The 22,796-nt window shown below is 45.4% G+C and overlaps 1 protein-coding gene across 1 annotated transcript in view; it reads left to right on the top strand.

Annotated features, from left to right (window-relative positions):
* Positions 1–22,796, top strand: part of FASN (fatty acid synthase) — an 88,217-nt gene that overhangs the window by 63,409 nt on the left and 2,012 nt on the right. The window contains exons 35-42 of the mRNA XM_073588141.1: positions 561–652; positions 2,582–2,733; positions 2,928–3,173; positions 4,193–4,381; positions 19,452–19,676; positions 20,518–20,738; positions 21,439–21,537; positions 21,622–21,873. Of these exons, the coding sequence (XP_073444242.1) occupies positions 561–652; positions 2,582–2,733; positions 2,928–3,173; positions 4,193–4,381; positions 19,452–19,676; positions 20,518–20,738; positions 21,439–21,537; positions 21,622–21,873 (1,476 nt within the window). The remainder of the gene's footprint in view (positions 1–560; positions 653–2,581; positions 2,734–2,927; positions 3,174–4,192; positions 4,382–19,451; positions 19,677–20,517; positions 20,739–21,438; positions 21,538–21,621; positions 21,874–22,796) is intronic.

Below are 22,796 nucleotides of genomic sequence, written 5' to 3'. Positions count from 1 at the left end.
TATATGTATTTATCAGTGCAAAAAAATGTCAGATTTGAGGACCGTCTGGTGCTGTTTATCAGCCTCTCCAAGATTAATGATGCGCCTCTCATAGCTGTAACATAATTAGTCCTTACATTCTCTGTACAGATAAAGGCGGCGCAGGTTTGATGAACACTTATACCCCAGCTGAATACTTGGGTGACTTTGTACGTTGTACAGTTAAAAGATGGAAAATCACATATCAGTTTGTAAATGGAAAACTGTTTAGTAATCTGCAAGGACAGGGGGTACCAAACTGAGGAGGCCAAGGGACTTAGTTACAGGTCTAGGACAGAAATCTGAATCTTTGCCCATGGTGAAATGAAGCCTCCTGAGATGTCTGGTAGTGGCTCTCTCATAGAGATCCTAAATCATCGATTTCAGAAGATTGGGAACCAAAAGCCAACACCCCACTGATCCGCTGGTCTCCCCTCCGGCCGCACTAGATGTGAACGCTTGTGGAGCTGACCACCTGGAGAATAAACAGAACTAGAAAAAGCAACAAAAATGTAATAAATATCTATTTCTCTTTTGGACAGGTTCTCAAAGATGCCATGATTGAAAACCTATCCACAAAACTGTTTCAGGATGTGAACAAACCAAAGTATGATGGTACTCTTAACCTGGACAGGTGAGTATATACGGTAACTGCCCTGTGGGCATCCTGGCTGTACCCCTCTCCATCCTTTCCTTGTTTCTTGCCCCCTAAACATTATTTTGATAATAGTCACATAGAGCTGTGTGCAAAAGTTTTAGGCATGTGTGGAAAAAATGTTACAAAGTAAAAATGCTTTAAAAAATGTGTTAATAGTTTTTTTTTATCAATTAACGAAATTCATTGTGAATAAACAAAAGAGAAATCTAAATCCAACCAATATTTGGTGTGATCGCCCTTTGCCTTCAAAATGGAATTAACTCTTCTCGTTACACTTGTGCACAGTTTTTGTAGGACCTCAGCAGGGAGATTGTTCCAGATATCTTGGAGAACTAACCACAGATCTGCTATGGATGTAGGCTGGTGCAAAGCCTTCTGTTTCTTCAGATAATCCCACCCAGACTTGATGATGTTGAGATGAGGGCTCTATGTGGACATATCATCATGTTCAGGACTCCCTTTGATGAATACAGCCCAAAACTTGCAGGCAACCTCCACCATACTTCACTGATGCCTACAGACCCTCCTTATTGTACTGATCTCCAGCCTTTCAGTGAACGGTGAACTGCCTTCTGTTACAGCCAAATATTTCCAATTTTGAGTCATCAGTCCAGAGCACCTGCTGTCATATTTTACATAAAGGCAGAGGGTGAAATAAGTATTGAACACGTCATCAAGTAAATATATTTCTAAAGGTGCTATTGACATGAAATTCTCTACAGATGTCAGTAATAACCCATCCAATCCACATAGGAAAAGAAATCAAACCTTAGATGTCCATAAATTAAGTTTTCTGTAATAATGAGAAATGACACACAGAAAAAAGTATTGAGCACGCTTAGTGAAACGTATTTAATACTTCGTACAAAAGCCTGTATTGGTGATGGCACCTTCAAGACACCTCCTGCATGGAGAAACTAATCGCATGCATTGACTAGTCTGAACACTGACAAGCTGATCCCCCACCCCTTTAAACTATGCAGCAATGCTGGCAGCACTCATACCTCTGGATATGACGCTGAGCATATGCGCTCAAGCTCTTTGGTCGACCACGGCGAGGCCAGTTCTGGGTGGAACCTGTCTTGTTAAACTGCTGTATGGTCTTGCCCACCGTGCTGAAGCTCAGTTTTAGGGAGTTGGTGATCTTCTTATAACCTAGGCCACCTATATGTACAGCAACAATTTTTTTTTTTTAGATCATCAGCGAGTTCTTTGCCATGTTAAACTTTCATTGACCAGCATGAGAATGTGAGTGCTAAACACCAAGCTTAGCACACCAGCTCCCCATTCACACCACCGTATTTTCCCTTATTCGAGAGAGTTGGGCCGTTTATGCTAATCACACTCTGATCAGAGATTGAACACAGTAGGATCCGAATTTGGGAAAGAAAATGATCTTCTCCATTTTGTCAGTCCGTGAAAATCGCACCGCACTCGGATGTGATCTGAGGGCGGTCCGATGTTTTCAGCTGATTCATTGTCCTGCGTGCTGAATGCGATCTGAATATTGGATGCAAATCGAGGCTGCTGTGAATTTAATGATTGGAAAAAATGGGACATGGGCTCTGCCCCATAGAATAACATTGGTCCGAGAGTGATCCGATGTTTTGTTGGATCGTACTCTGACCGAAAATACAATTGATGCTAAGGGTGGTCATGCCAAATATTGATTTGATTTATATTTCTCTTTACTCTGTCGCCTCAGAGGCTAAGAGAAAGAGATTTTACGGTGAGTACACAAAAATCTCCTTTTGTTCTTTCATTTTGCATTTTTTTATTGATAAAAATAAACTATTAACCATTCTATTTTTGAAAGTATTCTTATTTTGTGTCATTTTTGACTGTATATATCTATGGAGTTATATAACCCGCAGATTGGTAGAAGTCCCGCTTGTCATTTCGCAGGGTCAGCAGAGAGAAGTGTCCTGAGCTGGATCATTTTGTCATATTTTCCTCTGTGAGTTGCGGGAGAGGAAATGCCGGGCAAAGTAACTACGGATTTGCAAACTCAACAATGGAGCGTATTTGTGAAAAACGACGTCAGGACGATCTGCCAGGTATAATACACGCCGAAATGTAACCACTGGAGGGCATGTGATCCTATGGAATACAGGTGGATCTTAGCTTGTGCAGTTCCATCATTTGCTGAAAATACCTTTTTATTTATTATTTTGAGTAAAAAAAGTAATGATACTTTATTGTTTTATCACCTGATATAAAAAAAAACAACCTAATATAATTGTCTCCCCAGGTTTGGCTGTGCAGTGGGGAGCTATTGGTGATGTGGGTGTCGTGCTGGAGACCATGGGAAGTAATGACACAGTAATTGGTGGCACATTACCGCAGAGGATCAGTTCCTGTCTCGAGGTTCTTGATCAGTTCCTTAATCAGCCTCATCCTGTAATGTCCAGTTTTGTCTTGGCTGAGAAAACTATTTCTGTGAAAACCAAAGGAGCTGGACAACAAGATTTGGTGGAGGCTGTAGCTCACATTTTAGGTAAGAACATTTCAGAAAGTTATTCATTGGCCAAGGCTTCCTAAATAAATCACCAGTGGCACCCTTAATATGAAGAATACAGGGTTTTATTTGTATTAATGTTTTGGAGAATAGTAGTTGTTTGTTTAGTTATTTGCTAGAAATCCAGTTAAGTCATGAATCACTTTGGTGAACACTTTGGCCTTAATTCCTCATTTGTGTTTTTTAAGCCACTTTTCTTTTTTATTTTTTGTCTTGTGGAATTTGTTTCTATCTTTCCACCAAATCTTCAAATTGGCACCTGTGATTCATGGATTTTGCACAAATGGTCTTTATTTTTGTCTTTTTAATTTTTTCTTGCATCTTTTTAGAGCAAAAAGTCGTATTCTGAAAAAGTGTTGTACAGTTGGTGCAAAAATTTCTGGCGTACAAAAAAAAATCACTCCTGTCGGGTAACAGAGTAAATTTGTGTAAAAATGTTGCCACTTACTAAACAGTCGCAATTGATGAATCAGTCTAAAAATCTGAAAAAAACATGTTGATCTAAAAGTCAGAATATTAACGAAACAAATCTTTTGATGAATTTCTCGGAAATCAAAAAGTCACTAACTGAGAATTATTTACGCCAAAATATAAGTGAAAATGCCACGATGAATTTTGCCCTTTTGAGCTCAAATCATCCCCGATTTGTAGGAGGGCTGCAGGGCTCCATAGAGAACATCAATTCATTTCACTTATTGTAAATCTCTGGCATAACGCTCGATACAGATCATTATTGATCCAAATGGTTTATTCCTTAGTTTTTAGGATATGCCATAAATGTCTGATAGGTGTGGCTCCAATGATTAGGACCCTCTGTCTCTAGAACAGAGCCCTGTTCTATGGATAGATATGGTTTCCAGTCGTAGTGCCTACATCAATTCAATATTTCTGACTTAAACTTTCAATATCCCATAAATGGATTAGATTCGAAAACCTCTTTAAGAGTTTTAGGTTAAGATGATTGATGTTCTAAGTTTGCTCTGTTCTTTTTTCCCTAGGTGTCCGAGACGTGACCAGCTTGAATCCTGACACCACACTGGCCGATTTAGGGCTAGATTCTCTCATGGGTGTAGAGGTGCGACAGACGCTGGAACGTGATTATGATATTGTCATGGCAATGCGAGAAGTTAGACAACTAACAATTAACAAATTGCGGGAGCTTTCTTCCAAGCCAGGACATAATGAAGGTAGGCATAGATAGGTTGGTCGCGAGGATTATTTAGTATATCTAAGACTTCCTTATTATACATTCTTGGCCATATTTAGGTCACCTAAGGCTACGTTCTCACAATGAGTATTTACACTGTGTATTTTCGGGAAAAAAAATGCAAGTAGTCTATTTAAATTGATGGGTGTAGAAAATCTGCAACATCAAAAAGATCATCATGGGAACATTGCCTAATAATATAAAAAAAATCTAGCAGGTCAAAAATGGCCAGACTAGGTGGTCCTTTTAGAGTTCATCTGGTGAGGTGGTTTCAGTAAGGAACAGGTCAGGGGGAACACATGGACTGAGAGTCATGGCACATGGAACAGCGAGTATCAGGACAGCAGGCAGACAAGCGAAGTAGGACACATAAGAAGACACAGATCAGGGATGTAGACAGGCCCAGGAACTGAAGGACGTGGATGCAGGTTGTAGAAAACACAGGAGTGTGCTCAGTTTACAGCTAGCTAGGTGAACTGATGAGGTTACCTCTAGAGCACAGGATTATTAAAGGCTGGATTACATGATACACACGTTTGATAGAGTCCATCTTAAAGGGGATATGACAAAAAAAATAATTTATTTAATTTGACTAGGAATATACAAATCAGTGGGTGACTAGTCAAGGGTGGACATGCGCAGGGAGGCAGAGGTGACTCAGGACACAGACAACAGTTATTATTATTTATTATTATAGCGCCATTTATTCCATGGCGCTTTACATGTGAGGAGGGGTGTACATGATAAAAAACAAGTACAGTAATCTTAAACAACACAGGTCACACAGGGGGAGCCTGGGGAATAGCGGGGAGACAGCGGAGTTTAGAATAGATTGGAGGGGTGCAAGAGTGTTAGAGTGGAGGCCACAGAGCAGGAGGTTGCAGTAGTCAAGGTGGGAGATGATGAGGGCATGGTCTAGGGTTTTTGCAGATTCTGGGTTGAGGAATGTACGGATCCATGAAATGTTTTTGAGTTGAAGTCAGCAGGATATGGAGAGGGCTTGGATATGTGGTTTGAAGGAGAGATCAGTGTCAAGGATTACCCTGAGGCAGCGCGAGCTTGTGGGACTGGGGAGAGTGAGCAGCCATTTCCTTTATGGATGGGTCTGTTGGGGGGGGGTCAAGTGAGATGGGGAAAGATGATGAATTCTGTTTTGTCCATATTATAGGGGTTGTCCAGGCTTTTCACATAATCTCAGTGCATATCTGGGCTGCAGAATGCTGACAATAAGTAATTTACCTTCAGTGGCCAGTTTGCACGGTTTCCAAGATATCAGCTCTTGCTTGTAAGAAAAACGCCCAGGGGTGGTGTGTTCTGGCATTGAAATGAGAACTGGTTGTTTCCTCCTACTCTACTAAAAAACATGCCGTCTGTAGCAACAACCCCACCCTCCATAGCAACCGGCCCTCCCCGACCACATGAAGAAGCCTATCCCCCCTCACACAGTAACAAATCCTCCCCCTCTAGCAGCCTCAGTGCTGAGAGCAGGACCACCCAGCTGCTCCTCCCCCAGACACACGCTGAACAGGGATCTATGGAAAGTGAAACTAGTGAGGAGGAAACGACCAGTTCTCATTTCAATGCCAGAACACACCCCCCCTGGACGTTTTTCTTACAAGCAAGAGATGATATCTAGCAAACTGGCCACAGAAGGTAAATTACTTATTGTCAACATTCTGCAGCCCAGATATGCACTGAGATTATGTGAAAAGCCCGGACAACCCCTTTAAGTTTTAGAAATCTAGCGGAGAATAAGGATGAAATAGCAGACAGACATTTTGGAATTCTGGTTAGTAGGGTGGTGATATCTGGTCCAGAGATGTAGATCTGTGTGTCGTCGGCATAGAGATGATACTGAAAGCCGTGAGAGTCTATAAACTGTTCCAGGCTGAAGGTGTAAATGGAGAAGAGCGGGGGCCCTAGGATTGAATCTTGTGGGACTCCAACAGAAAGGGGGCAAGGTGAGGAGGTGGTGTGCAAGTGGGAGACACTGAATGTCCGTTTTTTTAGGTATGACGAGATCCAAGATAGGGCGAAGTCTGTGATGTCAAGAGATGCCGCGAACCCCGAAAATCTTATGGCTGGCTGTGTCCTACATCACCGCTGCCTTCACTACACATGTCCAGTGCGCCTATTGATGACGGGGTTTGTGTACCTGGCTTCAGTGCACACTGTCAAGGTGGCAGAGTTTTACTAACAGCCAGCGAACACCGACTCTGGGAAATCATGTTACTGACGCCTACAGGGAAGTGATAGCATGACTAGTCTGGGGGAAGGAAACGCACCCTTCCAGCCACCAGTGATTTGCAGAGACCTGGCCAAATTAAATAAACATTTTTTGGGAAATTGATTATACAGAAAGCAAAAGAAAGGGGCTTGTTGCAAGCAGTACAAAGAGTGGGATAAAGATGTGGGGCCGGTTTGTGGGATATGGGGAAGCTGTCAGGTTCCCTTTAAAAGGTTTTACGTGATGACATCACTTGAGTTTGCATCCGAGTGCGGTCTGATGTTATTTTCCACGGATCCATAGACTTGCATTGCCGATTTTGATAAAATACTTGATCAAAATCAATCACCAAAACGATCGATCAATTACATTGCTTCATTTCATCCCACCCTGAACCCCAGAATGTTAACTTATTTTGGGATGCCCTTAAGGCATACTTGAGGGGCTGCTTATCCTCTACGATCTCTTACATAAAACGGGTGACATCGAGGGAGGATGATGAGGTGGAGCAGCGATTGAGAGACTCGGAGGCCACCTACATATCTGATCAGACTAGTGGCAACAGGGTGGAGTGGCTGGCTGCTCAAAGATTATATACTCAACACATAGACACCAGGTCCAAACGTAAATTATTTTACTCTGTCGCCTCATTGGGGGACACAGAACCATGTGTTATGCTGCTGTCCACTAGGAGGCGACACTATGCATAATCTGAAAAAGATTAACTTTGGCTCCTCCTCTGTAGTATACACCCCTGGACGGCGTCAGCCTTCTCCAGTTTTTGCTTAGTGTCGCAAGGAGGCACACCTTTTTTTCCGTTCTCTTTTTTTTTTCGTCAGGAACAGATGAAGAAAAGTGGGTCTCCAGCGAGACTCCCGACATGGCTCCTTCCTTGGCCCCCTTTTTAGGGGTGCCCGGTTGAAGTTGAGATGGCTATTCCCCATGTCGCTCCTTCCCCAGTCCTGCGGGTACTGGTCCGAAGTTGAGTCCCCCCCTCCTTCCCCAACCCCTTTGGGGTCTGGGTTGAGGTTGAGGCGAGGATGAAGACGCCCTGACGGTGACAGACGCACCCTCCCTAATCCCCCGCAGGGGGCATTAGGTTGAGACGCCTCAGGTAGGGTCGGAGAATAGGCATCATTCCGCAGCTTCCAGGGACCCCAGACCAGCTGAGGGATCCTGTTGGGGCCGGGGGAGGGCTTTTCTGCGTCCCTGTCTCTGCAGCAGCAGCGGCTCCAGGGGCCCCCCATACAAGAACCGCTTCCCCTGCTACCCCCACCGCTATCCAGTCGACCATTCCGGGGGGGTTTGGTACAAATCCGCCCCCCCCCGGAACTACCGCGCCGCTCTGGAGCCCTCCTGGGCATCAGGCCTCTAATTTAGACAGCGGCTTCGGCCTAGCCGAAGCCGCCGCCTTTTCCCCGCCCCCCGGCCCGCCCCCCGGATGACTAAAATGACACGCTGGAGTGTCATAGAAGGGGCGGATTGAGGCAGAAAGGGCGCGTTTTTACACAGCCCAGCGCGCCCTTTTCAGCTCTCCGCCCCCTCCTCCCTCTCCTCAGCGTCCCGGTGGCCATCTTTTTTTTGGATGAGATCCAGGAGAGGAGCATCACAGCGGTCTCCGGGGGGCACAGAACTGGGATCTGTCGGCGCTGGACCTAGGGGCACACCGGTGGGGTAAGCTCACAGCTGGGTTATCATTACTCAGCTGTGAATCCATACTTCCTAGAAGGCTCTCTGTGGGTTCCCTCTGCGTAGCCACCCCTGTACGATCCCTGATAGCCAGCCTCTGTGCACTATGCCGGGCTCAAGGAAGAGAACCAGGCAGGAATGTTTCTATGCATTCTGCACAGCCTGCAAAGCCACGCTCCCCAGTGGCAGCAAGTATCCGCACTGCCGGGACTGCATCCAGAACTCTGGGTCAGAACCCCAGGGAGTACCTACTGACGCTTCAGTGTCAGAGGCCACGCCGGAATGGGCAACTCAGATGTCACAGTCTATGACACAGTCCATAGACAACCTAACTGCCACATTGCTGCAAGCTCTGCAGAGTCGGGCCCCGGCTATGGACGTTACACAGCAAACGGACAGCTTGTCTCAGGAACATGCTGCTTCCGACTCTCACAGACTTAAGCGGACCCACAGGTCTCGATCACCTGAGTCGTCCTATAGCACAAGGTCCCCCCCCCCCCAGGGAGAGACAGCGTCATTCCAGGTCTCCTAGGCAGTCCCCTGTCACAGACAGACAGTGCAATTTACCACAGAGATCCCCCACCACAGAAGACCCCCGCCCCAGGTCGCCCTCCAGGGATCACCTTAGCGAGGCACAGGATTCGGAGGGCATCTGTGACTCCGACTCAGATAACGAAACGGAGAGGTCCGTGGTACCTTCTCCACCTAGCAATACAGCGCTAGTTGAGGACATAATCTCTGCCATTCATCGGGTGCTAAAAATTCCAGAGTCGGCCCCGGAAATCCCAGAACATAGGATTTGCTTCGAAAGTGTTCAGAAACCACCTAAGGTCTTCCCTAATCACCATGAGTTTGAGAAAATACTTACCAAACAGTTTGCGCAGCCTGAGAAAAAATTTGCTAATCGCAAATATTTGGAAGCGAAGTACCCCTTCCCACAGACAGACACCAAACAATGGACAGATCCACCTGAAGTGGACCCCCCGGTTTCTAGGCTAGCAGCGCAGACCTTACTCTCTCTGCCAGATAGCTCAACCCTCAGGGACGCAGCAGACCGGCAAGTAGAACGTATGGCTCGTTCTATTTTCGAAGCGGCAGGCGCCTCTCTGGGCCCTGCGTTTGCTTCAGTTTGGGCGGCCAAGGCCATCCTGGCTTGGGCCAAAAAACTACAGGAGGGTCTTCAAGCTTCAAATCCCGAGCTCTCGGACCAAGCGGTCCAGATAGCAGTGGTAGCAGACTACATGTTTCATGCAGCCCTGGATTCCGCAAGAGGTGTAGCGGGAATAGCATCAAACGCCATCACGATCCGACGCATCCTCTGGCTGCGAGAATGGAAAGCGGATGCAGCCTCAAAGAAGTCCCTCACGCGACTTCCGTACCTTACTGGAAGACTTTTCGGTGAAAAGTTGGACACAATGATAGCCAATGCCACTGGGGGTAAGAGTACCTCTCTCCCTCAACTAAAACCGAAACGCACGTTTAAACGAAGAAACCAGACGCGATTCCGATCCTTTCGGAATTCCTCGGGCTTGTCCGTCTCGCGCCCAGCGCAAAACCGTAACCGCTCTCCACGCAGGGACAACCCACGGACGCAGCAGCGACCGGACAGGGCTTGGCAGTCGAAAGCAGGCCAAGCGAAACCCAAGGGAGGAAAACCTCAGAACTTCGCTTCATCATGACTCACGAACTCCGGAAGACACCCCACCAGTAGGCGGCCGACTTTTACTCTTCTAGCAAGTCTGGCTGCCTATTACAGAAGACAGGTGGGTCAGGGAAATAGTGTCTTCCGGATACAAGATAGAGTTCACTTCCGCTCCACCGAACCATTTCTTCCTTTCTATTCCTCCAACACCACCAGACAAGGCTCGTGCTTTCCACCAAGCGGTCTCCTCTCTCCTTCTAGCAGGAGTTGTGGTGCCGGTTCCTGCGAACGAGAGATTCCGTGGGTTCTACTCAAATCTGTTCATAGTCCCCAAGAAAGGAGGCAGCGTCCAACCCATCCTGGACCTAAGACAGCTCAACAATTACGTACGGGTTCCGCATGGAGTCCCTCCGGTCCATCATTGCATCCATGGAGCAGGGAGAATACCTTGCCTCCATAGACATACAGGATGCGTATCTGCACATACCAATTGCTCCCGCCCACCAAAGGTTTCTCAGGTTCGCGGTCAACCAAAACCACTACCAGTTTGTCGCCCTTCCGTTCGGACTCGCCACGGCTCCAAGAACGTTCACCAAAGTCATGGTGGCCACCATGGACGTTCTGCACTCAAGAGGCATTCTAGTCATCCCGTACCTGGACGACCTACTCATCAAGTCTCCCACTTTCAAAGACTGCGAGGTCAGTGTCTCAATCACAATAGACACACTGAGTCGCCTGGGATGGCTAGTCAACCTACAGAAATTGTCGACTATCCCAAGTCAGACTCTAACATTCCTGGGAATGTTATTCGACACCTCCAGGGGCCTGGTGCTCCTTCCCAAGGACAAGACACTGGCCATCCGTCTGGGAGTTCGTACACTCCTTCGCAGTCCTCCTCGATCTCTCCGGTTTGCCATGAGAGTCCTCGGCCGGATGGCAGCAGCAATAGAGGCAGTGCCATTTGCCCAGTTTCACCTCAGGGTCCTTCAACTAGCCATACTCAGGTCTTGGGACAGGAATCCCTTCTCCCTCGACAGGGAGTTCAGGTTGACGTCGTCAACCAGGAGGTCCCTGCATTGGTGGCTCAAACCAACCTCGCTTACACAAGGGAAGCCCTTTCTCTCAGGACAATGGAAGATCCTGACTACCGATGCAAGCCTGACAGGCTGGGGGGCGGTGCACCTACATCACAGGGCACAAGGCAAGTGGTCACCGAGGGAAGTGACATTGCCCATCAATATTCTGGAAATCAAGGCCATCCTCTTGGCACTGAGAGCCTCGCACATACGGATACAGTCGGACAATGCCACGGCTGTGGCATACGTGAACCACCAAGGCGGGACCCGCAGCGCCCAGGTGATGAGAGAAGTGGCGCATATCCTCCGCTGGGCGGAAGACACGAGGTCGGTACTTTCTGCAGTCCACATTCCGGGTGTAGAAAACTGGGAAGCCGACTTCCTCAGCAGGCAAGGAATGGACTCGGGGGAGTGGTCTCTCCATCCCGAGATTTTTTACCAGATCTGTCAACGCTGGGGAACCCCGGAGGTGGACCTAATGGCATCCCATCTCAATACCAAGGTCCCCAATTTCATGGCCAGGACACACGACCCGCGGTCGCTCGGAGCGGATGCCCTGGTCCAGGACTGGTCCCAGTTCCGACTCCTGTACATTTTTCCAACCCTCCCCCTAATCTCCAGGGTCGTGAGGAAGATCAAGCAAGAGGGAGTTCCAACCATCCTCATCGCGCCAGACTGGCCCAGACGTACATGGTACGCCGACATCGTTCAACTTACAGCAGACGTCCCCTGGCGTCTACCCGACCGTCACGGCCTTCTGTCTCAAGGTCCGTTCTTCCATCAGAATTCAGGGGCTCTCAATTTGACGGCATGGCCCTTGAAACCTGGATTCTAACCCAGGCAGGTTTTTCACCGGCAGTCATTGCAACTATGATCAGGGCAAGGAAGCCTGCCTCCGCCAAGATCTATTATCGTACCTGGAGAGCTTTCTTTTCTTGGTGCGAATCTCATGGACAAGTCCCACTCCCTTATTCCCTCCCGAAGGTACTAGGTTTTCTTCAATCGGGCCTAGACGCCAAGCTATCCTTAGGCTCGCTTAAGAGTCAGGTGTCGGCGCTTTCAGTCCTTTTTCAAAAGCGCATTGCTATTAAACCGCAAGTAAGGACTTTCATCCAGGGAGTTTCCCGATTGGTTCCTCCCTACAAACGTCCGCTGGATACGTGGGACCTCAATCTGGTCCTGACAGCATTGCAAGCTCCACCCTTCGAACCTCTTAGAGGAGTTCCACTCTCCATTCTGTCTCAGAAAGTGGTTTTTCTAGTGGCGATCACCTCGTTACGCAGAGTGTCGGAATTGTCAGCACTTTCCTGCAGACGGCCTTTCCTAACCTTTCACCAGGACAAGGTGGTTCTCCGCACGGTACCATCCTTCCTTCTGAAGGTTGTGTCCAACTTTCACCTCAATGAGGAGATTTCACTGCCATCCCTTTGCCCGGTTCTGGTTCATAGAGTGGAGAAGGCTCTGCATACGCTTGACCTCGTCAGAGCATTGCGGATTTACGTGTCCAGGACTGCACCTTTCCGGAAGTCTGATTCCCTCTTCATTCTTCCAGAAGGTAGTCGCAAGGGACTGCCGGCTTCCAAGACTACCCTTGCCAGGTGGATCAAGTCCACCATACATGAGGCCTACCGACTTAACAGTTCCCCTCTTCCGGCCGGTATCACGGCACACTGTACACGGGCAGTAGGGGCCTCCTGGGCCATTCGGCATCAGGCTTCGGCACAACAAGTGTGTAAGGCGGCCACTTGGACTAGCCTACACACGTTTACGAAACACTACAGTGTTCATACCCAGTCCTCAGCGGATGCGAGCCTGGGTAGACTGGTTCTGCAGGCGGCAGTGCCCCAAATTTATGGACCTGCTAGCACATTATTCGTCCATTGCTTCCCACCCAGGGACTGCTTTGGGACGTGCCATGGTTCTGTGTCCCCCAATGAGGCGACAGAGTAAAGGAGATTTTTGTGTACTCACCGTAAAATCTTTTTCTCTTAGCCTCTAATTGGGGGACACAGCTCCCACCCTGTTGCCCTTATGGGCCGTTGTTTACGGTTGAGTTCTCATATTGTTCTTTGAGCTCGTACATAGTAGCCTTCTTACAGGCATGGTTATGTTATTTGGTTACGTTCCTCCTAATGCTTTTGCACAAAACTTGGAGAAGGCTGACGCCGTCCAGGGGTGTATACTGCAGAGGAGGAGCCAAAGTTAATCTTTTTCAGATTATGCATAGTGTCGCCTCCTAGTGGACAGCAGCATAACACATGGTTCTGTGTCCCCCAATTAGAGGCTAAGAGAAAGAGATTTTACGGTGAGTACACAAAAATCTCCTTTTTGCCCGTCAATCTTATTTTGAGCTGGGGAACCAGGCAAGTAAATTCTTGGCCTATTTGGTACGTCAGCACAACACTACTAACACAATATTACAGATCCGTAGCTTAGATGGTACTCTGGTGTCTTCAACTGAAGAGATACTGAGCTGCTTCCATAACTATTATAGATCACTGTACAACTCTAGAAGTGGTGTTGATAGTCAGGCGTGTTTGGAATACCTGTCGGATATCACATTTCCCAGTCTAAGCCCTTCCCCGCGGACCTTTATGGATGCTAAATTTACTCTGGAGGAGATAGAGAATGCCATAACGGGCATGGCGTCTGGGAAGGCCCCTGGACCTGATGGGTTTCCCATTGAATTATATAGGAAATACCGGGAGATATTAGCGCCACTGTTGTTGATGGTGTTCCAAGGGATTTGGGAGGGAGGGTCTATGCCAGAGTCCTTAGTGAATGTGGACTATAAGATTTTTACGAAAATTTTGGCTACCAGGTTGAATTTGATTATATTAGAACTTATACATCCTGATCAAACTGGCTTCATGCCTGGTAAAAGCACTTCTATTAATATTAGACGAGTCCAGTCGGTGGTCCAATATAGCTCCCTGGTACCAGATAATCAATGGGCATTGGCATCGCTGGATGCGGCCAAGGCTTTCGACTCCCTTGAGTGGCCCTTCCTATGTGCATGTTTACAGAAATATGGGTTTGGCGACAGGTTTCTAAAATGGGTTAGTACATTATATATGAAACCTAAGGCTCGTGTCATTGTAAATAGTTCTATATCTGAGTCCTTTTCATTACATAGGGGAACCCGTCAGGGTTGTCCCCTTTCTCCAGCCCTTTTTGCCCTGGCGATCAAGGCATTGGCTATTCGTATAAGATCTTCCCCTAATATTGAAGGTATAGAAATAGCGGGTCGAGTAGACACCATAGGCTTATACGCTGATGACATGGTAATTTTTATGGGTAGCGCGGAGGACACATTGGCACGGGTAATAGCCACTATCAATAAATTCAGTAAATATTCTGGCTTATATATAAATTGGGAAAAGTCTGCCCTGATGCCCCTCTCCCATGCCCCGATGCCACGACTGGAAGCCCTCTCCTCATTACCTATTGTACCCAGTTTCAAATATCTAGGTGTTCACATATCTCAAAGCAGTTTGTTGGATTTGCGGCTCAACATATACCCATTGTTGGAAAAGGTTAAAGCTAAATTTCTAATTTGGAGTAAACCCCCGCTTTCTGTAGCCGGACGTATTAATTTAATCAAAATGGAAACTGTTTGGGTAAGAATACAAGGACAGAACAATGGAAAGGACACCATTGTAGGCATTTACTACAGGCCACCTGTGCAAGCTGAAGATATGGATGAACTCTTTATGCATCAAATGGCCAAGTTCTCCAAAAAATATGACATAGTTGTCATGGGAGATTTCAACTATCCAGACATTTGTTGGGAATCTCTCTCAGGCAAAACTAACAGGTCAAGGAAATTCTTATCCTCTCTTGCTGACAACTTTATCTTCCAAAAGGTAGGGGAGAAAACAAGGGGAACTGCTACCTTGGATCTAATCCTTATAAACAGGGAGGAAATGGTTGAGGAGGTAAAAGTGGCTGGAACCCTAGGAGGTAGCGACCATGCTATTTTAGAATTTTGGATAACTAGAGGCGGAAGACCTGTGAAGACTCAGACGTCAAGGTTAGATTTCAGAAAGGCAGATTTTAAGGGATTCAGAAAGATAATTGGAGGGATCCAATGGCTGGATATCCTTAAAGACAAAAATGTCCAGGAAGGATGGGAAATCTTGAAAAATGAAATTCTCAAAGCACAGTTGTTAACAATTCCGAAAAGAGGGAAGAATAGGAAGCATTTAAGGAAACCAGGATGGGTGAACACAGAACTTAAGCACATGCTAAAAAGGAAGAAAAAAATGTTTATAAAATGGAAAGAGGGAGGCATATCTAAAGAAGAATATAATGCTGTCTGCAGAATCTGCAGGGCTCAAATCAGATTAGCTAAAGCTGAAAATGAATTGAGGCTTGCAAGAGATGTCAAAAGCAATAATAAAGGATTTTGGGGATATGTCAAAAGTAAAAGAAAAGTCAAAGATGCTATAGGATTTTTACAGGATGAAAATGATGAAATGGTAAGACAGGATGTTGAGAAGGCTGAACTTTTAAATTCCTATTTTGCATCTGTTTTCTCTCAGAAAGGAAATGTAACACCAACTGTTATTCACTGTCCTATTAAGGGAATAGAAGAATCCAGGATATCTATAAACAGAAAGATAGTGAGGAAACACTTAGCTAACCTAAATGAATTCAAGTCTCCAGGTCCAGATGAATTACACCCCAGAGTACTGAAGGAGATAGCAGAAGAAATTTCTGAACCACTCTCCATAATCTTTGAAAATTCTTGGAGAACAGGAGAAGTGCCAGAAGACTGGAGAAGAGCAAATGTTGTTCCTATCTTCAAAAAGGGGAAGAAGGTGGACCCAGGCAACTATAGGCCGGTGAGTCTGACTTCTATACCAGGAAAGATCTTTGAACAAATTATTAAACAACATGTAAGTCAATACCTGGATAAGAATGAAGTGATCAAACAGAGTCAGCATGGGTTTGTAACTAATAAGTCATGTCAGACTAACTTAATTTCCTTCTATGACGGTATCACTGATTGGGTGGATCAAGGAAATGCTGTAGATATAGTATATCTTGACTTCAGCAAAGCATTTGACAAAGTCTCTCATACAATCCTTATTGAAAAAATGACTAAGTATGGAATGGACAAGGCAACTGTTAGGTGGATTCATAGCTGGCTTAGTGATCGGACCCAAAGAGTGGTCGTAAATGGCTGCACATCCAGTTGGAAGAATGTCTCAAGTGGGGTACCACAGGGCTCTGTCCTGGGCCCTGTATTGTTCAACATCTTTATCAACGATTTAGATGAAGGAATTGAGGGTAAACTGATTAAATTTGCTGATGACACAAAGCTAGGAGGGATAGCTAATACTAGAGAAGAGAGAGAGAGGATTCAAAAAGATTTAAATAAACTGGAGAAGTGGGCAGTAACTAACAGAATGCTTTTTAACAGGGAGAAATGCAAAGTACTACATCTGGGCAATAAAAATGAAAAAAGCATATATAGAATGGGAGGAATAGGGCTAAGTGACAGCACATGTGAAAAAGACTTGGGTATACTAATAGATCACAGACTGAATATGAGTCAACAGTGTGATGCAGCAGCAAAAAAGGCAAATGCAGTTCTAGGATGTATTAACAGAAGCATACAGTCTAGATCACGTGAGGTCATTGTTTCCCTCTACTCCTCTTTGGTCAGACCTCATCTGGAATATTGTGTCCAGTTTTGGGCACCACATTTTAAAAAAGACATCAACAAACTGGAGCAAGTTCAGAAAAGAGCGACCAGAATGGTGACCGGTCTGCAAACCCTGTCTTATGAGGAAAGGTTGCAGGATTTGGGAATGTTTAGTTTGCAAAAGAGAAGACTGAGAGGAGACTTAATAGCTGTCTACAAATATCTAAAGGGCTGTCACATTGTAGAAGGATCAACTTTATTCTCATTTGCACAAGGAAAGACTAGAAGCAATGGGATGAAACTGAATGGGAGGAGACACAGATTAGATATTAGAAAAAACTTTTTGACAGTTAGAGTGATCAATGAGTGGAACAGGCTGCCACGAGAAGTGGTGAGTTCTCCTTCAATGGAAGTCTTCAAACAGAGGCTGGACAGACATCTGACTGGGATGATTTAGCGAATCCTGCTTTGAGCAGGGGGTTGGACCAGATGGCCCAGGAGGTCCCTTCCAACTCTACGATTCTATGATTCTATGATACTGCTCCCTAAGCTCAGCTACTCTCTTCAGCACAGTGCCGTGGTAGTACCCCGATCCTTCTTTGCAAATTTGAACTCTCAAATTACATCCTTTATATGGGGAAAAGCTAGGCCCAAACTCAGGCTGTCCACTCTGCAAAGACCAAAAAGGGAAGGTGGGGCAGCGCTACCAGACTTTTTTCTATATTATCTTTCTGGACAGGCCAAATCCATATGCAAGTGGATGCCTGATGATCACCTCCCTAACTCTGAAAGCCACTTGCTCCACGCCGCACGAGTTAGCTGTCCGCTGGGCTTCTTAGAATTGGAAAAAATAAATGTCCCTCGTTTGCTGCTTCTGCTTCGCCTGGCACGATCAGTGTGGAGGCAGATTAAGAGAGTAATTGGATTTAGAGACATAGTGGCTGAAATGCCCCTGTGGAATAATGGTTATTTTCCGGCATTGCTTGAACACCCGTCTGCCGAGTTCTGGACTCTGCACAATGTTTCCTCGGTATGCGATTTGCACGATCATGAAACCTTGGTGTCTTTTGAACAATTACAGGTCAAATGTAACGTCCCAAGATCCCAATTTTTCCGTTATCTACAATTGAGGTCGGCCTTTCAATCACATATGAGAAATATGGGGGTAAACAAAGCTATATCGTCTCTGCCCTTGATAGGCATCCTTAAATCGCAAGGTCCCCAGGGTCTCATCTCCACTTTGTACACATATATACTATCGGTAGGGGTGGAATCCACCATAAACTCAGTTAAAGGGAAGTGGGAGAGGCTCATCCCGGATGCACAAGGAGAGGAATGGGGAGAAATTCTGGAATCTCCGATCTGGGTGTCTCCGTCTATCAATAACAGAATGACACAATTATATATTATAAATCAATCATATCTGACCCCGACCCGACTATTCAGGATGGGCAGATTCCAATCATCGGAATGCTTGAGATGTCACTCATTGGATGCAGACTTTATACACATGATTTGGCAATGCCCTATTATTGCACAATATTGGAAGGAGGTGACGTCTTTATTAACTTCCCTGGTACAAGCTCCTGTTCCCCTTGAGCCACTGGTTTGCCTGTTTGGGGTGTGGGATGATGAATCTTGGGGTCATTATATCGGGATTTTTTTACGGGAAACGTTATTTATGGCACGAAAGGTTCTGGCACTGCGTTGGATGGGGAGCTCATATGCCTCCCTGAGGACTTGGATTGAGTTGGTGAATGCGGTTATTCCATATGAGCGTATGCTGTATCGAAATAGAGGGTGCCTGGGCAAATTCGAAAAGATCTGGGAGAGGTGGAATTCCTCTCATCTTACCTTGTAGGAGGGAGACATCACATAATAATTAGCTGATTATGTAGAACTAGGCTGCGAACTGGTAGTTAAAGTTTGGTTTAGGAATTTAAAAAGACTTTATTGATCGAATAACAATATAAAAGCTTGCATGGTTTACCTCACACTACATTTTATTCCATATGTAAACCGACGTATACATTTTGTTTTATATCAATACTGTGGAAAGTGTATGTGCTTTATGCAATGCTTATCATCATATATAAGTGTGTATGTTGTTTGTCTTGTTTATGGTTTAATAAACGAATTTAAAAAAAAAAAAAATCAATCACCAAGTGGTCCGAGGGAAAAAAATTGGCCATGTGCACCGCCCCATAGAATAATATAGGTACTGGCTGTGAAAATCATGGATAGCATTTGTCCTATATAATCGGTCTTGTGTATGAGCACGTGACGTGAGAAACACTTCATCCAGCTTCTATCCCTAATGAAATGATTGCATCTATTCATAACATTCTTAAAAATGTGGCCGGGAAGTTGTTTGTAAGAAAAGTTATCACTTCAGCATGTCTTTGTGGACCAGCCCTTAAAATTTATATGTGGGAGTTTCACTAGTTTGTGATGCGCAAAGGCAGAACTTGAAGTTCCTGGCCCCCAATACAAAATCTGTAATATGGTTCCCATCTGTTCGGCTGTTCATTATCTACCGCCATCGCATTGACAAGGTCTATGCCGATAGACAAGTGGTAAATACAGTATCCAGTAGGGAAAAGTCCTATTGGTACCGAATGTACAGGGTTAGTGGGAGTAGGAAAAATAGGAGAAACCAATGAAAAAAGTAAAAACTAAAAACAAAAAGTAGTGAATGTTGAACAAGTATGGACAAGTTCTTTCTTTTACATAACCTATTATTGGCAACCATTACCTTTTTAGAGTCCAAGCCTTCTCGGAAAACCTCTGCGCAACCAGATCTAAGCTTCCTAGATCTTAATAATCTCCTGGTGAACCCCGATGCTTCCACTATTGCCAAGCTGAACGATGTACAAAGTAACGAACATCATCTCTTCCTGGTGCACCCCATTGAAGGATCTATCTCTGCATTCCAGAATCTGGCTGTAAAACTCAGCATCTCCTGCTATGGACTGCAGTGTACAAAAGGTAAGTTAGGTGGTTGCTTTACCACTTCAGTCATATCATCCCCAATGTACTTTGTGGTCAAGAAACAATGAGCGAACTCAAAGATTTTTCGGAGGATTTCTGGTGAAAAATAACTTTGCAAAGTTGTCCTTTTTTACCAAACTCAATGTTGCTCAAATAATGTAACTTTTATCGTTTTCACGCCATCCTCGCCCCAGCTCCAACAAAGTGAGAAGCGATGGGGGCCTGACGCGTCGTGGTGATCCTCACTCGTCAAGTTCATACAAGCGGCGTTCACAATACCACAAATCTTACTCCAGCAGGGACTGAAGTAAGACTGGTGTTGAGGTGCACACAGAGGCAAGCGAATCCTAAAGAACCAGTTGCATCTGCTCTACCACACCTCCTCATTAAGACTGAGAATCGCCCATCTTGATGAATCGGGGCCAATATGTAATATAATTTCATGTATTACAATGAATCTTGCCTAGCCCACTAAATCCACCATATATTTTATTACTCTTCTATACTCTGTGGCTTAGATAGAGCTGACAGACTTCTGATCCCAGCTCCATATTTCTCCTAGGAGTAAGGAAAGAGACAGTGAGGATTCCCATGGAAGATTCACATAGACCCTGGAGAGCAGGAGGATGTGCCAGCTCTATGTGGACAAACAATGGTGCTATAAAGATCTAGTGTGTATTTCTAACTTTTTGGGGGCCACATCTCCATTTATCATATAGTCAGACATTATACGGTTACTATATTCTTTGCTGGTATTTTGTTCATTGTTGTTAAAATATTCCATTTTTTGTTCAGAAATTAACAGCGTGAACTATATGTATATTATTTTACATTTTAGCCGCTCCCTTGGACAGCATTCAGAATCTGGCAGCCTACTACATTCAGTGTATCAAGCAGGTGCAGCCAGAGGGGCCCTACTGGATAGCTGGCTACTCATTTGGCGCCTGTGTAGCCTTTGAGATGTGCTCCCAGCTGCAGGCTCAGCGAGCCGCCACACATGCCCCCGACAGCTTGTTCCTGTTCGATGGGTCACATTCATACGTTGCTGCATATACGCAGGTAAGGCTGCTTACAGCAATTCATTTTCTTTACCTTGCAAAGAGAATGTGCCAAGAAGGTAGTATTAGGCTGTGTTCACATGCAGTTGTTTCAGGTATTCAAAACCACAAGTTTTTTGATCAGAAACCACTTCAGTAAACTGTCCTTCTTTGGGGAGCTTTTGGAGTTTTTTCATTTCTTGAAGAAGTTTGGAGATGTTTTTTCCTGAATTATTTTCTGCAGCCTTAATGGCGTGTTCACACTAAATATATTCAGGTCTTCCAACCCGAATTTACTGCTTCATAGGCATATACGAGGGTGTAAATACGGGTTACTAATCCTGCGTTCTGTCTGTGCATTGCGGTCCATATGCTGCCTGTGAAATACAGCCATCTGATGCTTGCCATGGTCTGACACTGATCATGTAGTGAGAAGGAACCACAGCAACTCTGCATGGTACATCTCCACTGCTTGTTCATAGGACAAGATCAGAACAGGAGAGGGCTTGTGACTGCCCTGAAATGGATGAAAAATTAGTTTTTTGCACAAGCGCTCTGGGCATTATTAGCTGTAAATTTTTGTTAGTGGACACGCTTGGTTTTTAGTTTGGTTTGTGGGATTACCCGTCCTTAGGTTCAGCCTGAGGTATCATAGTAGCCTGAGTGCCTAGTAATATCATCTTCATATCTTGATTGATGGAATATCCTTTTTTGTTTTCTAGAGCTATCGTGCCAAACTAACACCGGGAAGCGATGCTGAGGCAGAAACCGAGGCTCTGTGCGCGTTCATCCAGCAGTTCACCGGCACTGAATATAATAAGGTAGATGTTGCTCACATAAGACCTAGTAGGCTGCCTCGTATCCAGAAAAATACTGATATAATCGCTTACCCTGCCTTCCCACAGCTGCTGGAAACCCTCCTGCCCCACAAGGACTTAGCGACCAGAGTCAGTGCCGCCGTTGATCTAATAACACAGACTCACAAGTCCATCAACCATGACTCCCTCCACTTTGCAGCGTCCTCCTTCTACTACAAGCTGAAGGCTGCCGACCAGTATGTCCCAGGCAATAAGTATCATGGAAACATTACCCTGCTGAGGGCAAAGACAAGAAATGAATATGGAGAGGGGCTGGGGGCAGACTACAAACTCTCTGAGGTAGGTGGACACTTGGGAGCCATTATCTTTTGTCTGCTCTGTTTTCTTTTACACAAGGACCACTGAAGGTGGCCTAAGGACTGCAGGACAGAGGCAGTAGAATTATACAGCACATTCCCTGAGTTTAGAAAATAAATGTACATGAGAGTTTAAAGAGGGTCTGTCACTTCTAAAAATAACAATTAGATTGTTATCTTACTAAAATCCCCGTGCTCCCCGGAATCTGACTCTGTTTTCCGTTTTATTTTTTGTTCCTCCGTTGCTGAAATAAGTCCTTTTTTCTTGCTGGCACCCAATATGGTAATTCCTGTCTTGTTGCCAAGAGGGTGTGTCGGAGATTTCCTTGGGGGGTGTCGTGTAGTCCTCCCACCTCTGTGACGCCGCCCATATACCACTCGTCAGGGCATGAAACAGTTTGATCATCACAATCTCGTCTCACTGTTCTCGATGTGATTTGCCTGTGTGCGCTCAGGAAAGTCTTCCTACATTGGATCTCACAAGAGCAGAGTCATCTCTTGAGATCCCACCTGATCGATCAATCTCAGATGCTGCTGTTTGGGCAACATCATAGAGGGGAAATGACTTCACAACAAGCCCCCAGAGAAGTCTTCTGACACACCCTCTTGGACTAAATGCCAGAAGTTAGGATACTGGGTGCCAAAATGAATAAATGGTATATCTCAACAACAGAGGGACAAATTAAAAAAAACTAAAAACAGAGGCAGATTCAGGGGAACATTGGGATTTTGACCAGGAAACATACTCATTTTTTTTTTCGATGTGGCAGGTCCTCTTTTAGGAGGTAGTTCAGGATTATAATAATGATAAACCATTCTTATGATAGGTCATCAATATCAAAATGGTGGGGATCTCACTCCCAACACCCCTACTTATCAGCTGTTACCAGGTCCCGCAGCCGCCAG

This window comes from Dendrobates tinctorius, unplaced genomic scaffold, assembly GCF_039654945.1.
Source record: "Dendrobates tinctorius isolate UK_male_01 unplaced genomic scaffold, ASM3965494v1 ptg000103l, whole genome shotgun sequence".
Classification (NCBI taxonomy): Eukaryota; Metazoa; Chordata; class Amphibia; order Anura; family Dendrobatidae; genus Dendrobates; species Dendrobates tinctorius.
Note: the sequence above shows the minus strand (reverse complement) of the source record. Positions and strands in the feature narration are given on the sequence as shown.